This window comes from Eucyclogobius newberryi, unplaced genomic scaffold (assembly GCF_026437365.1).
Source record: "Eucyclogobius newberryi isolate DKJ021-1_F unplaced genomic scaffold, fEucNew1.0.hap1 SCAF_3, whole genome shotgun sequence".
NCBI lineage: Eukaryota > Metazoa > Chordata > Actinopteri > Gobiiformes > Gobiidae > Eucyclogobius > Eucyclogobius newberryi.
In genome coordinates, this window is record NW_027315945.1 from 1,927,670 (window position 1) to 1,943,746 (window position 16,077).

The 16,077-nt window shown below is 52.1% G+C and overlaps 1 protein-coding gene across 1 annotated transcript in view; it reads left to right on the forward strand.

Moving 5' to 3' along the window:
* The window catches only part of iqgap3 (IQ motif containing GTPase activating protein 3), a 67,755-nt gene that overhangs the window by 1,234 nt on the left and 50,444 nt on the right, over positions 1-16,077 (forward strand). Inside the window, exons 2-11 of the mRNA XM_072460573.1 lie at positions 5,822-5,909; positions 6,527-6,683; positions 7,304-7,381; positions 7,445-7,521; positions 8,640-8,707; positions 8,780-8,893; positions 8,953-9,131; positions 10,410-10,488; positions 12,577-12,740; positions 15,111-15,198. Of these exons, the coding sequence (XP_072316674.1) occupies positions 5,822-5,909; positions 6,527-6,683; positions 7,304-7,381; positions 7,445-7,521; positions 8,640-8,707; positions 8,780-8,893; positions 8,953-9,131; positions 10,410-10,488; positions 12,577-12,740; positions 15,111-15,198 (1,092 nt within the window). The remainder of the gene's footprint in view (positions 1-5,821; positions 5,910-6,526; positions 6,684-7,303; positions 7,382-7,444; positions 7,522-8,639; positions 8,708-8,779; positions 8,894-8,952; positions 9,132-10,409; positions 10,489-12,576; positions 12,741-15,110; positions 15,199-16,077) is intronic.

The following is a 16,077-nucleotide window of genomic DNA, read 5'->3' on the forward strand; positions in this document are numbered from 1 at the left end:
CTGTGGTGTGTGACAGTGGTTCTATTTCATCCCTACTGACCGCCAGAGGCGGTGCATAAAGCACTGGATGATCATCCTTGCGCATACACAGGTCGAGAATTAATAACAAAAAAGTCACCTTTGACCCCCCGGTGGCTCACGTGAGTCTATATAGTCACGTACACCGGGAGCTCAGTCCCTTTTCACCTTCTCGCATGCAGGTTGTATACGTGGTTGTTCGGCTAATATTGCTGTTTTCCCACAAAGTTGGTTTGTTTTGCCGCTTGTAGCCTGTTAGCCCTGTGACTGTGGAACAGTCGGTGCAGCGAGTTCGCTCGCCCTCCTGGGGCTGCACAAGCGTGTCGGACCTGTTGCAATAGGAGGTATATTTACGTTGTTTTCTACGACTGGTAAGTACCCCTTTAATGCATTTCGCCGTAGCCGTGCGCTCGGTAGTTTTTAGTTGAATTTGAACCGTACAATTGTACCCGGTTCTGTGTTTATCCGTGCTATAGCCGGTTGTTTGGTTTCCTGATACAGCCGCGCGGCTCTAAGTTCTAACTATAGCCGTGTTCGGGTCATTAGTTCTGAACTGCTTTGTTTTCAGCCAGTTACACACCAGCGGTGGCGTTTTCGGCTCGACCTGGTGGTTACATGTAGCTGGTTTTGTGTTTACATTGGGTCATTAGTGGCGTGCTCAGCTCAGTCTGATCCCGCGCGTCTCATTCACATAGCGGGTCATTAGTGGCGTTCACTGCTCGACCTGACCCCGCTGCGCCCCTCTTACCGGGGTAGGTAAGAGGTTTTACATCTTAGAGTCGCTAGTGGCATTCCGCTCGACCCGACTCTATTGGCTCTGGTCTTATCATGCTGGAGTCCCTGTGCTGCCGGTCCTGCCTGGCACCGCTGCAGCCTGACGATGGGCATGATCTCTGCCCTGCTTGTCTTGGAGTGGATCATCTTCGGGAGGCACTCTCCGATGATGCTTGCTCCAACTGTTCGGTTATGCCCCGGTCTGTGCGAGTGGCGCGCTTGGCGGCTTTCGAGGACGCTTCAGACTGGTTGTCTGTGGCGCCTCCGAGTCAGTTACCAGCTGGCCAGACTGGGGGCCTCAAGCGGCCGTCCACGGCTACTCAAGGCGGCCCCCCATTTAAGAAAAAGGGCCCCGGGAAGTTAGCGGCTCAGGTGAGCACGCTGACATCTGAACTGGCCCAAATGCGGGCAGTTATCCAGACTCTCCAGACTGATGCCAGTCGTGGGGTGGCACAACGGCATGAGGGGCATGGCACAGCCTCAGTATATGATGACGTCATATCTGTGGCTGCTTTAGACACGCAGTTTCAGCTGGATTCTGACCTTCTGAGCTCCAGAGTTTCAGAATCTGGCTCACTGGCCTCTGCCGGCTCTCAGGCCGACAGTGATGACACTGTCACAGCGGCTTTGCGGACAGCACTTTCCCGCTTAAAGCTGGATGTTCCGCGGGATGAGGCGGCACCCTCGAGCGCCTTCTTTCGGCGCCAGGCTGCAGCGTCCCACTTTGCAGTTCCCCCCTCGGAGGAGTACATTAAGGAACTGCATGCCTGTTGGACAGACCCAAAGGCATTTTCGAGGCCTACTTCAGATGGCAGGGTTTTGGCACTGATGCAGGATCCTCAGAAGCTTGGCCTGGGACATATGCCGGCAGTGGAGCCGGCTATTGCGTCCCTCATCGTCCGCCCAGAGGAGACTTTACGGACTAATGCCCGGTGTCCACAACCACAGTGCCGGGTTACAGACGACCTTCTGTGTAAGGCGTACGACATGGGAGCTCGTATGGGTCGCATTGGGAACTCATTGTCTCATTTAATGCTTGGCCTGTCGGTTTCCCTTGAGACGGTGCCAGTGGACCAACCAACACATGGGCTGGTTGATGCCTCCTTGCAGGCTTTTGCCCTCATGTCAAGGGAACTAGGGCGACTGCTCTCTACATTAGTGCAAGCTCGCCGCCAAGTATGGCTGGCACAGTCTCCGCTCTCTGAGGCCAGTAGGAAGCCCTTGAGGGGTGTTCCAGTTCTGCCCGGCCACCCTGGAGGCTCTAGAGCGCACGGCCCAGGCTTGCCGTACACGGCAACAGTTGGCGGGGCTTCATAGGCGGGGGTCTCATCGACCGGCTCAGGCCGCCCCTCCCGTTCCTTCACGGAGATACACACCACCCCCCCCATCATGACTCAGACTTGCAACAGGCCCCAAGATTTGGATTTCGTCCGTCCCGTGCGTCCCGTTCCTCACAGCCCGGCCGTGGCCCCCACAAACCCGGGCGGGGTCGAGGGGCCTCCAGATGAGGCCACAGGGCCGGCGGTAGGACATTTTTCCCCAGGACAGCTGGAGTACTGGACGGCTCACTCCCCAGATATTTGGGTGCTGGCCACGCTGTCCGAAGGGTATCGTCTGCAGTTCCGCCGCCGGCCTCCTGTTCCTGGTCGGATCCGAATGACAGTTATTCAGGATTTGGCCAAGGCGCAGGCGCTCTCTCAGGAGATTCGCACCTTGCTGGACAAGGGGGCGATAGTTCCTGTGGACCCCCTGCTGGATCCAGGGGGCTTTATTCCCGTTATTTTTTAGTACCCAAGAAGACGGGCGATTTACGCCCAGTTCTGGACCTCAGGGGTCTAAATATGTTTTTAAAGGTACTCCCTTTCAGAATGTTGGCGGTCAGACAAGTGCTCCAGGCGATCTCCCCAGGCGACTGGTTCACAACAGTAGACCTGAAGGATGCATATTTTCATGTCCCCATTGCACCGCCACATTGGAAGTTTCTCCGCTTTGCTTTCCGGGGAGAACACTTCCAGTTCAGGGTCCTGCCATTCGGGTTATCTGTCCCCTCGAGTGTTTACAAGGTGCGTCGCTGCAGCCTTGTCCCCCTTGCAGGCCCAGGGGTTGCGGATTCTGCCCTATCTGGACGACTGGCTCATTTGTGCGCCCAGCCACGAGCAGGCGCTTCAAGATACAGAGACTGTGCTCAGGCACGTGGCCAACTTGGGGCTGCGGGTGAACTTGGCAAAGAGTTGCCTTGCGCCGTCACAGGTAGCAACTTTCCTCGGCATGGTCCTCGACTCCCATACAGCGACTGCACGCCCTTCGCCCAAGCGGGTGGACGATATTTTGGGAATGTTGCGGGACTTTCGACAGGGGAGTTCTCTTCCCTACGTCTTGTTCCTAAGCCTCTTGGGCAAGCTGACTGCGGCCGCAACGGTGGTTCCTCTGGGGCTGCTGTCTTTGCGCCCCCTTCAGATGTGGCTCAACAGCCTACACCTGGACCCCACACGTCAGGATCACAGGCGGCAGCGGCTACCCGTATCTCCCCAATGCCGGGTGTCTCTATGCAGGTGGCGGAACGAGGCCTTTATGACACAGGGCGTTCCGCTGGGGCCTCTTCCTTCCAGACGGGAGGTTGTGTACACCGACGCATCCCTCCTAGGCTGGGGTGCGACATGGCAGGCACGGATGGTGCAAGGGTCATGGTCCCAGAGGCAGAGCAGGCTGCACATCAATGTGCTGGAGTTCTTGGCTGTCGAGCTAGCGCTGCGCCATTTCTTGCCACACCTGCGCGGCCGTCTTGTCATGGTACGGTCCGACAACACCAGTGTGGTTTTTCACATAAATCACCAGGGCGGCACTGGGGCGGTGACCCTGTTCAGGATTGCACAACGGGTCCTGACTTGGGCTACCCCGCGCCTTGCCAGTCTGAGCGCGGTTCACATTCCGGGGGTTTGGAATGTGTCCGCGGACTTCCTGTCTCGCCATCGGCCGCTGCCGGGGGACTGGCAGCTTCACCCGGAGGTGGTGAGGGACATTTGGGAGACCTTCGGCAGGGCACAGGTGGATCTTTTTGCCTCCCGCGACGCGACACACTGCCCTCAGTGGTTCTCGCTGGCAGACAGGGCCAGCCCACTGGGTCAGGACGCACTGGCTCACGACTGGCCGAGGACGATGCTTTATGCATTTCCCCCATTCCCCCTGATTCATCAGACGCTTCTCAGGGTCTTTCAGGAGGGCCACAGTCTCCTGCTTGTGGCCCCGTTTTGGCCAGGGAGGACATGGTTTCCTTTGCTGCGCAGGCTCTGCTGCGGCACAGCGGGACGTCTCCCCCCCCAGGCGGGATCTCCTCTCTCAACTAGGGGGTCAGATTCTGCACCCCAATCCCGAGCGCCTGAAGCTCTGGGTATGGCCGCTGCAGGGCCCGGCCTGACCTTCTCGAAGTACGCCGGGGAGATTGGGAACACAATAAGCAATGCTCGTGCCCGGTCTACCCGTCTTCTGTATTCCTGCAAGTGGAAACTGTTTGACGCCTGGTGTCGCAAAAGCGGGGAGGATCCAGTGCATTGTGCTGTGTCAACGGTGCTCCATTCCTGCAGGAGCTACTTGGCCAGGGGCGCTCTCCATCTACCCTGAAGGTATACATTGCCGCAATTTCTTGTGGGCATGTGGGGTGGAATGGTTTCTCGGTTGGCCGTAACCAAGATATTTCCCTCTTTCTAAAGGGTGCTCGGCGTTTGCATCCGCCGGCCCGGTCTGTGGCCCCGGCCTGGGACCTGTCCCTGGTGCTGGAGGCGTTGCGATCCTCTCCATTTGAGCCTCTGTCGCAGGTTGACCTTAAATGGCTGTCAATGAAGACGGCATTCCTTCTGGCGATGGCCTCTGCGAAGCGGGTGAGTGAGCTCCAGGCTTTGTCCGTGGCAGACTCCTGTTTTCGTTGGCACCCCGACAACTCTGGGGTTTCCCTTTGGGCGAATATAGATTTTGTTCCAAAGGTGATTTTGTCGGAGAGGCACAACCGCCCGCTACAACTTGCACGTTTTGGTGCGGGATCTGCCGCCGAACAGCTGTGTCCTGTCCGTGCGCTTGAGGCATATGTGCGTGCTACAGCGTTGATACGCAAATCTGAGAGCCTGTTTGTTTGTTTTGCCGGCCCGCGCAAGGGCCAGGCTCTGTCCAAACAGCGTCTCGCGCGCTGGATTGTTGATGTAATCACGGAAGCCTATACTCGACAAGGGCGACCGTTGCCGTCCGGGGTGAGGTGCCACTCCACAAGGGGGCTCTCAACTTCGTGGGCCGCTATGAACGGGGTGTCCTTGGACGTGATCTGTGCGGCGGCCTCTTGGACATCCCCGAATACATTTGCAAGATTCTACAGAGTGAATGTGGTTTCTCCACAACCGCTGGAAGAGGTTCTCCGGCAACACTCTTCTGCGTCCCATTGAGGTATGGTTTTGTCTATTCCTCGGGACCCTGCTGGTATTCGTCATCCAGTGCTTTATGCACCGCCTCTGGCGGTCAGTAGGGATGAAATAGAACGAAAGTTACGACTGTAACTACGGTTCTATGAATCCTGGATGACCGCCAGAGCATCCGGTCCCTCGGAATTCTCGTGCTTTGCGAGGTTTCTAGGGACTGAGCTCCCGGTGTCACGTGACTATATAGACTCACGTGAGCCACCGGGGGGTCAAAGGTGACTTTTTTGTTATTAATTCTCGACCTGTGTATGCGCAAGGATGATCATCCAGTGCTTTATGCACCGCCTCTGGCGGTCATACGGGATTCATAGAACCGTAGTTACAGTCGTAACTTTCGTTATGTACACCGCAGTGTGTGACAGTGGTTATGTACACTGCGGTGTGTGACAGTGGTTATGTACACTGCGGTGTGTGACAGTGGTTATGTACACTGCGGTGTGTGACAGTGGTTATGTACACTGGTGTGTGACAGTGGTTATGTACACTGGTGTGTGACAGTGGTTATGTACACCGCAGTGTGTGACAGTGGTTATATACAGTCTTGTGAGTCTTACATGTGTGTGTTTCAGGGGAGCGCCTGACAGCAGAGGAGATGGACCTGCGCAGGATGGAGGGTGTGGCTTATCAGTACCTGTGTCACCTGGAGGAGGCCAAGCGGTCAGTCCCTGTCACTTCCTCTGACCCACAGCGCTCGGCCAAAAGCCACTTCAGTTTATTGAATAAAATAGTGATCTAGTAATCACCTCTCCATCGCCCGCTCCGTGGCCCCTGCTCCGTGGCCCCTGCTCCGTGGCCCCCGCTCCGTGGCCCCCGCTCCGTGGCCCCCGCTCCGTGGCCCCCGCTCCGTGGCCCCCGCTCCGTGGCCCCCGCTCCGTGGCCCGCTCCGTGGCCCCCGCTCCCTGGCCCCCGCCCCGTGGCCCTCGCCCCGTGGCCCCCGCTCCGTGGCCCGCCCTGTGGCCCCCACTCCGTGGTCCGCCTTCATGTAAACTGCAGCGGCTGAGCTCATACTTTTAGCTAGCTCTGCATATTTTTAGCTAGCTCCGCCTACTTTTAGCTAGCTCTGCCTACTTTTAGCTAGCCACGCCTACTTTTAGCTAGCCCCGCCTTCCCCACAGCCGTCCTCTGGACTCAGGGAGAACATGATCCAGATTCATGCATCACAAACAGGAACATATGATTTTTCTGATTTTAAATATAGATATGACATGTTTCTGTTGCAACACAAAGTCAACATGTTGAATGTATCATCTCAGTGAAACGTGTGGTTGGTGCAGGTGGATGGAGGCGTGTCTGGGGGAGGAGCTTCCCCCCCCCACAGAGCTGGAGGAGTGCCTGAGGAACGGGGTGCTGCTGGCCAAACTGGGACACCACTTCAGCCCGGACACTGTGCCTTTAAAGAAGATGTACGACGTGGACCAGGCCAGATACCAGGTGAGCCCCCTGTCACAGGCCCCCACAGAACTGTCCCGGGCCCCTCTGGAGCCCCCCTCTGAAGCCTCCTCTGAAGCCTCCTCTGAAGCCCTCCTCCCCTGAAGCCCTCCTCCTCTGAAGCCCTCCCCCTCTGAAGCCCTCCTCCCCTGAAGCCCTCCTCCTCTGAAGCCCTCCTCCCCTGAAGCCCTCCTCCCCTGAAGCCCTCCTCCCCTGAAGCCCGCCTCCTCTGAAGCCCTCCTCCTCTGAAGCCCTCCTCCCCTGAAGCCCTCCTCCCCTGAAGCCCTCCTCCCCTGAAGCCCTCCTCCCCTGAAGCCCTCCTCCCCTGAAGCCCTCCTCCTCTAATGCCTCCTCTGAAGCCCTCCTCCTCTGAAGCCCTCCTCCCCTGAAGCCCTCCTCCCCTGAAGCCCTCCTCCCCTGAAGCCCTCCTCCCCTGAAGCCCTCCTCCCCTGAAGCCCTCCTCCTCTAATGCCTCCCCTGAAGCCCTCCTCCCCTGAAGCCCTCCTCCTCTGAAGCCCTCCTCCTCTGAAGCCCTCCTCCTCTAAAGCCTCCTCTGAAGCCCTCCTCCTCTAAAGCCTCCTCTAAATGACATGTTTGTTACAGTTGAGGCTCTTGTGTTTCAGGCGCTGGGGCTTCAGTTTCGTCACACTGACAACATCAACCACTGGAGAGCGGCCATGACGGCGCTGGGCCTGCCCTCGGTACTATGTCATGTGACCACACACGTCCTATGGGGCGGGTTCTGACTCATGTTGTTTTTACAGATCTTTTATCCAGAAACGACTGATGTTTATGACAAAAAGAACATGCCCCGTGTGGTCTACTGCCTCCACGCCCTCAGGTACACCCTCTGTCACGCCCTCTGCCACGCCCTCAGGTACACCCTCTGTCACGCCCTCTGCCACGCCCTCAGGTACACCCTCTGTCACGCCCTCAGTTACACCCTCTGCCACGCCCTCAGGTACACCCTCTGCCACGCCCTCTGCCACACCCTCAGGTACACCCTCTGTCACGCCCTCAGGTACACCCTCTGCCACGCCCTCAGGTACAGGTACACCCTCTGTCACACCCTCAGGTACAGGTTCCCCCTCTTTCACGCCCTCAGGTACAGGTACGCCCTCAGGTACACCCTCTGCCACGCCCTCAGGTACACCCTCTGTCACGCCCTCAGGTACGCCGTCAGGTAGACCCTCTGTCACGCCCTCAGGTACACCCTCTGTCACGTCCTAAGGTACTCCCTCTGCCACGCCCTCAGGTACACCCTCTGTCACGCCCTCAGGTACGCCCTCAGGTAGACCCTCTGCCACGCCCTCAGGTAGACCCTCTTGAAAATAAAAGGGAAATGGATTCATTGAAAGAATAATTTCTCTTGCACTGTAAATACAGAATAATTAGATCCACAGATTACAGTAGTGTGTGTAATATGATTACAGTAGTGTGTGTAATATGATTACAGTAGTGTGTGTAATCTGATTACAGTAGTGTGTGTAATCTGATTACAGTAGTGTGTGTAATCTGATTACAGTAGTGTGTAATCTGATTATTCTAGCCCACTTGCCTGTGATCCGGACACTCACTTGTTCAATACAAAGGGACAGTCATGTGACACGTGGGAAAAGAGGGGCTCATGGATCTTTTGGCATTTAGAGCCGTTTTATGACAGTGACAGATGATCTCCATCTGTAGAAAAGTACACACATGTAGAGATGTAGATGTATCAATCTGGATTTTCCAGGCAGAGTAAACATACCTTTTGACAGCTACTATTTTGAACCAGAGGTTCCATATATATATATTATAATTATAATCTGGCCTGAGAAAGAGTTTAAATAGAGACAAACGAGCCGTAATTAGCATCACATTGTGTGAACATTTGTCAGACAGATTCATTGCTTTATTTGAATAATGGATCAAATATAAATGTGGGTGATTCTGGTCAGTAACTTTGTGCCTCTTCAGTTTGTACCTGCACAGACTGGGACTCGCTCCTCAAATCCATGACCTTTACGGGAAAGTCGACTTCACAGGTGCTTTATCTCACTGGAATGATTCTGTTCTCACTATGCTCTGCGTGTGAACTTGTATGACTTGTATTTCAGAGGAAGAGCTCAACAACGTGAAGCTGGAGTTGGACAGATATGGGATCCAGATGCCGGCCTTTAATAAAATCGGTGGAATTTTGGCCAATGAGCTGTCGGTGGACCAGGCAGCAGGTTTGTGTGTTCTTAAACCGCTGCATGTACACGCAGCATGTTTAAACCTGTTGTTTCAGCGCATGCTGCGGTCATCGCCATAAACGAGGCGGTGGACAGGGGCCAAGCGGAGGTGACGGCTCAGGCCCTGAAGAATCCCAATGCTATGATTGAATACCTGCATGAAGCACTGATCAGTGTGTACCAGGAGCTGCTGCAGGAGAACAAGAGGCAGAAGGCGCTCAATGCAAAGAATCGGGTATGAGCACCTCTTCAGCCACCGAACATAAACCAGACAATACAATATGATCTGCTTTGAACAAACTAGTTATAATGAACTTGCTTTATAGAAGCATGATTCTCTTCAGTGTTTTACAAATGACAGAGGAAATAATGGAGTTGCCAAACAGTTTGTTTTTCTGCTGGGGGCATAAGGGACAATCTCTTAAGAAAGTGACCCTGTCTGATACATTTGGCACTCTGGAGCACCTGCCCATCCTATTCAAAGATAATAGGTGACTTGCGCCCTCTGATGAGAAGGTGATCGGCCGCTCCCCTCAGGCAGGAGGCCGCTCCCCTCTGGCAGGAGGCCGCTCCCCTCTGGCAGGAGGCCGCTCCCCTCAGGCAGGAGGCCGCTCCCCTCTGGCAGGAGGCCGCTCCCCTCAGGCGGGAGGCCGCTCCCTTCAGGCGGGAGGCCGCTCCCCTCTGGCAGGAGGCCGCTCCCCTCAGGCGGGAGGCCGCTCCCTTCAGGCGGGAGGCCGCTCCCCTCTGGCGGGAAGCCGCTCCCCTCTGGCGGGAGGCCGCTCCCTTCAGGCGGGAGGCCGCTCCCTTCAGGGGGGAGGCCGCTCCCCTCTGGCGGGAGGCCGCTCCCCTCAGGCGGGAGGCCGCTCCCCTCTGGCGGGAAGCCGCTCCCCTCTGGCGGGAAGCCGCTCCCCTCTGGCGGGAGGCCGCTCCCTTCAGGGGGGAGGCCGCTCCCCTCTGGCGGGAGGCCGCTCCCCTCAGGCGGGAGGCCGCTCCCCTCTGGCGGGAAGCCGCTCCCCTCTGGCGGGAAGCCGCTCCCCTCTGGCGGGAGGCCGCTCCCTTCAGGCGGGAGGCCGCTCCCTTCAGGCGGGAGGCCGCTCCCCTCTGGCGGGAGGCCGCTCCCCTCTGGCGGGAGGCCGCTCCCCTCTGGCGGGAGGCCGCTCCCCTCTGGCGGGAGGCCGCTCCCCTCTGGCAGGAGGCCGCTCCCCCTGGACCAGAACCTAATTTCTTAATTTATGTGTGCCATATTTGACTCTATAGACTTTGCTATTATTGTTTAATTATTTATTGTTTTATGTTGCACGTTAACGCCGAGACAAGTTCCTATTTTTGCGAAATGTGTTATATGACAATTTCTGATCCTGACTGATGTAGACAGTCAGAATCAGATTTTTTAATTTTTAGGGGCTTATATAGGCTAAATAACTGCAGCGGGTTAGGGTTTGTGATTGGATAATTGAGACAATTCAAATTTAAGTTTTGTTGCCCTAATTCTTTCTCTTGATTCCTGTTTCAGGGTAGAAGTGAGGAGAAGGACATCTATGAGGAGTACCTCACTCAAAAGGAAATCCAGCAGAACATCAACATGGTCAACAGTGAGTTTAATGCGATCACATCAGAGACTGCAGAGGACCTGAATACTTTACCATTTGATTGATACAACAAACATACTTTTAATCATTGCCATTGATCGTTTGAACAAAGCCTAAACCCTTCATAGCCCTGTCGCTTCTCAGTAAGAAGGTCCTGTCATCACTTCTTGATCCTGCACGGGGCCGTTCTTTGTGGACTCTCCCTTATGGCAATGGGTGCTCTGGTTTCCCCATCACTAAAAACATGTACAAATTGGGTCTGAATGTTTTTTTTAATGTCCGTTACTCCAGTACACACATGTTCCCACTCTTCATCTGTCAAAACAAGATGACCTCCCTCCCATTTGTGTTTAATATATTTAGTGTAGTAGCTGTCCAGATTAATAATGTATTGATATAAGAGCAACGCTCTGATTAAACCCCAGCCTCCTATTGCCTCCTTTTTCTTTTTTCCCTGGCCACACAAATCTAGAGATTGTTTTATTCCATCATCAAACAGTTGGGGATGGAAATCGGAAGTCTGGAACAGATAGAGAAATCTGGCCAAAACATTCATTTTTGTAGTTTCAATCCTTTGACTTAAAGGGGCAATGGACGATTTTTCGGCGATTTGAGAACTCAGGCGGAAGTGCTCATGCCACTCCCCCGTGCGCATGCCACTCCCCTGTGCTCATGCCACTCCCCCGTGCGCATGCCACTCCCCCGTGCGCATGCCACTCCCCCGTGCGCATGCCACTCCCCCGTGCGCATGCCACTCCCCCGTGCGCATGCCACTCCCCCGTGCGCATGCCACTCCCCCGTGCGCAGGCCACTCCCCCGTGCGCATGCCACTCCCCCGTGCGCAGGCCACTCCCCCGTGCGCATGCCACTCCCCCGGGTGGACTGATACAACACACACGTGCGTTTGTTTATTAGCGCAACGGATCACATCGCATCTCGTCTCCCATAGATTTCCGTCTCTTATGAGTCAACTCGAACTGTCTATCTCCGTCCTAATTTGGTCCCGCACACTGAGGGAACTATATTATGATAGATCCATGCGCTTAGACATGCGGAAACGTGGGGAAGAGCCTGACGCGGCTGCAGGTGAGCGGTAGGTGCGTTTTATGATTGATACGTGGCAGGACAAATGATTTATCCACGCCACGAGGAAATATGATACAAAAATTGCTGAAAAAAATCGTCCATACCACCTTTAACACCAAGTCAGATGGTGTTATTCACATCTTTCTTCCACATCATCATCAGATGACTATTTGCAGGAGTCTCATTTACATATTAATTGTCTTTACACTCCCCAAAAATATTTATTACGTTTCTGATGGAAACATAAAGGTTGCTGTGGCGACCATCATGGTGTATTTATTGTCTCTATTTGACGTTCCATTCCAGCTATAAAAAGTTTCCATTTTTGGATTTGCTATTTGATGACGGTCCCTAAGCACTCGTCTCGGCTCCTGCTGCACATTTGATGACGGTCCCTAAGCACTCGTCTCGGCTCCTGCTGCACATTTGATGACGGTCCCTAAGCACTCGTCTCGGCTCCTGCTGCACATTCGGATCAGTGTAATTTGCTGCGCCCAAAATATGCATCTGATTGTTTAAAACGAGGTTGTGTCACTTTGCAGTGTAAATATGAATATTTTGACAGTGAATGATCTGCAAAGACTTTGGCGTTTAGGAGTTATTGACCTCGAAAGTCTGAATCTGTGAATATGACGCACGTTGCTCCTCCCACTTTCAGACTCGCGATCTGAGAAAGCAGCGGGACTCGTCATGTCAACACAGCGTCCTACATGTGTCATGCCGTTATTGACGATCGATTGACGAGTGATCAGTACTTTTGGGCGCATTTTTTAATCTCAAAAACTGCAATACAAACACACTTTTTTCTGACGAATGCATCACATTTGAGAGAAATTGCATCGCATTTCGCTTATTCTGAACCCTGTATTGTGGGAATGCGGTCCAGGATGCAAGAGATACTTCACAGAAGTTTACATTTGACGGGTGATATACTGCAGAAATGACTGAAGCTCAATGTAGAATTCTTGCACTGCCCGAGTGGTGATGTGACCTGCTGTGTTTCAGTGCATTGGGCTGTGGAGCAGGTGGACCAGGCCTTGGACTCAGGTGATGAGATGGCTCTGCTCTCAGCTCTCAGTTTGCCTTGTTTGTCACTTCGAGGCCTCCGTCCAGAGCTGGCCCTGTGGTACATGGAGCAGCTCGACACGGACCGACAGCAAAAAGCTCTGGTATCCCCTTCTCCTCCCTTTATTAATAAGATAAAGTGAAATGTACAGTTTGAAATCATATTCATGAATTCATTATGTAAGAAATTGAAGATGTAAGCGATATGTAGGCTATAGATATTTAAAACTATGAATATTAATATCAAAAAGCATGTCGCTCTTATGAAAGTAAAGTTCTTGGTTCAGGGACTAAATATGTAATTCTTTTGAGTGGTTTATTAATCATATCAAGTATTCAGGACTACGTGGTTGTAAAGTATAAAGTTTCAACTTCTATTTGTAAACATACTAAACATACTATTACACGGTGTATAAGCCTGAACACACTGTAACATTCGTCCTGGTCGTGGAACACTGGACCAGCTCTAGACTCTCCATCAGGTGCTCCAGGGCTCATGGGAGTTTGCCCAACCAGTCCACATGTGCTTTGTGGATCTGGAGAAGGCTTTCGACCGTGTCCCTCGGGGTGTCCTTTGGGGGGTCCGGGGCCCTTTGCTCAGGGCTGTCCGGTCCCTGTATGACCGGAGCAGGAGCTGTGTTCACTGCAGTAAGGGATCATCTCAAAATGGGTTGAAGCTGAAAAGACTTAATTTTTTCCGTCTCTCTCTGGACCCCTCCCCCCCAGACTTAAGTCTGGCTTCACATAAAATGTTACGTGTTGATAAAACGATAGTAGCTTGATAGACCTGCTCACCTCTAGTGAACATTCCTGAACATCCTTTGGTAAGTTTATATGTAGAAGTTATGAACTCTCCAAATAATGTCACCTGTCACTCATGTCTGTTTACTCAATCCACATGGTCCACGGGCCCTAGGGGCCCTACGACCGTCCCATTCAACCCAAACTGTGAGATGACCACATTGAGATGGTCTCAAGAGGATGAGAGAGTGAGAAACTCATGTTTCTTGTCAAAACCTGTCATTGTCAGTTGCCTGAGTTTAGACCTGAGACATGTCAGAGTGACAGGAGCAGGACACGCCCTTTTGTCTCAGTGAGAATCTCACGTCTTCTGTGATTGGCCGAAACCTCATGCGGGTTTGTTTTGTTTCCTTCTTCTGGTCAGTGCGTAGCACGTGACTAGAGCCAAATCTCTTGATCATTTTCTGCGCCGCATCTTGCCGCAAAAAAGCTTTTCTGCACCAGCCGCGTTGGTGACGCCCGCCCCGTCCCTTGCGCGGCCCACGGTGCGCCGTGCTCCCCCGTGCGCTCCCCTCAACACCCGCGCACGCACCCGCCGCCTAATGTTGGCCTAATGCTTGTTGCAGTTTTTTAGCATTTCAAAACAATGACTGCCACAAAGATGTATTGAAGCTTCAAAGCAACAAAAAGACGAAATGTAGGTTCAACCCCCCAAGACGAAAAATATTAAGTCTTTTCAGCTTCAACCCATTTTGAGATGATCCCTGAGTCAGACCTGTTCCCAGTGCATGTTGGACTCCTCAGGGCTGTGTTTTGTCACCGGTTCTGTTCATAGTGTTTATGGACAGAATTTCTAGGTGCAGTCAAGGGTCGGAGGGTGTGGTCAGGGGTCGGAGGGTGTGGTCAGGGGTCGGAGGGTGTGGTCAGGGGTCGGAGGGTGTGGTCAGGGGTCGGAGGGTGTCCGGTTTGGGGACCACAGGATCTCATCTCTGCTGTTTGCAGACGATGTTGTCCTGATGGCTCCATCAAACCCGGACCTGCAGCTGCACTGGGACGGTTTGAGCCGAGTATGAAGCGACTGGGATGAGAATCGGCTCCAAGTAGGAGTTGGAGGAAGTGTCTGGGGAGGAGGAAGTCTGGGAGTCCCTGCTTAGACTGCTGCCCCTGCGACCCGGCCCCGGATAAAGCAGAAGAAAAAAAATGGATGGATGGACACTATTACATGGTGTATAGGCCTAAACATACAAAACGTAATGGAATCATGATAAATAACACAAAGACAGTCATTTAAACTAATTCCCCCCCTGTCAAATGGGATGGTGGGCCATTTTGATTGATCATGTTAGAGATGGTGCCCCCGCTACCCTAACCCCCGCCGCTATCCCTGAATGTACGTGGAGAGACCCCTGGCACCATGTTCTAGTGTATTGTAGTTGTCACTGTGGTTTGACCCTATATCTTATATCATATCTTTTGAATGGAGAATGGTTCTAACAAATTCAGGATGAAATTATTTTTCTCAAAGCCATGAATTTGTTATTGGCTAAAACATGCAGTCTGACTGTGAGCAGGGTCGCCTCTCTACAGATCTTACTAGTAACTTGCCACCTGATGATGCTTGTCTCCCTGGAGATGGATGAGTTTAATGCCACGTCGCCCTGGCAAAGCTAGAGCATGATGTCATGACAGGCAGGTGGTGGACCCTCCACATGTTGACTCTGTGCTGTTCCCAGGAGCAGGGATGTGTGGACGCGCTGGATCCTGAGCAGCTGCAGGAGGGCGTGTCCACAGCAAACCAAAAGGCTCGGAAGAAGAGTCACAGTAAGTTCACTTTAAACACCAAAAGATCATCCAAGATCCAAGAAATGTATTTCTGTGGAATTCCTGAGTTCTCAAGAAATACACATTCTACACATACAATACATACAATACATACAAGAAATACACATTCTACACATACAATACATACAACACATACAATACATTCTACACATACAACACATACAATACATACAACAAATACAATACATACAAGAAATACACATTCTACACATACAATACATACAACGCATATACAACACATACAACACATACAATACATTCTACACATACAATACATACAACAAATACAATACATACAAGAAATACACATTCTACACATACAACACATACAATACATTCTACACATACAACAAATACACATTCAACACATACAATACATACAACACATTCTACACATACAATACATACAACAAATACAATACATACAAGAAATACACATTCTACACATACAACACATACAATACATTCTACACATACAACAAATACACATTCAACACATACAATACATACAACACATTCTACACATACAAGAAATACAACAAATACAAGAAATACACATTCTACACATACAATACATTCTACACACACAACACATACAACAAATACAATAAATACAACAAATACACATTCTACACATACAATACATACAACACATACAATACAACACATATAATACAACACATACAACACATACAATACATACAACACATTCTACACATACAATACATACAACAAATACAATACATACAAGAAATACACATTCTACACGTACAATACATACAACACATAAAAGAAATACACATTTTACACATACAATACATACAAGAAATACACATTCTACACATACAACAAATACAA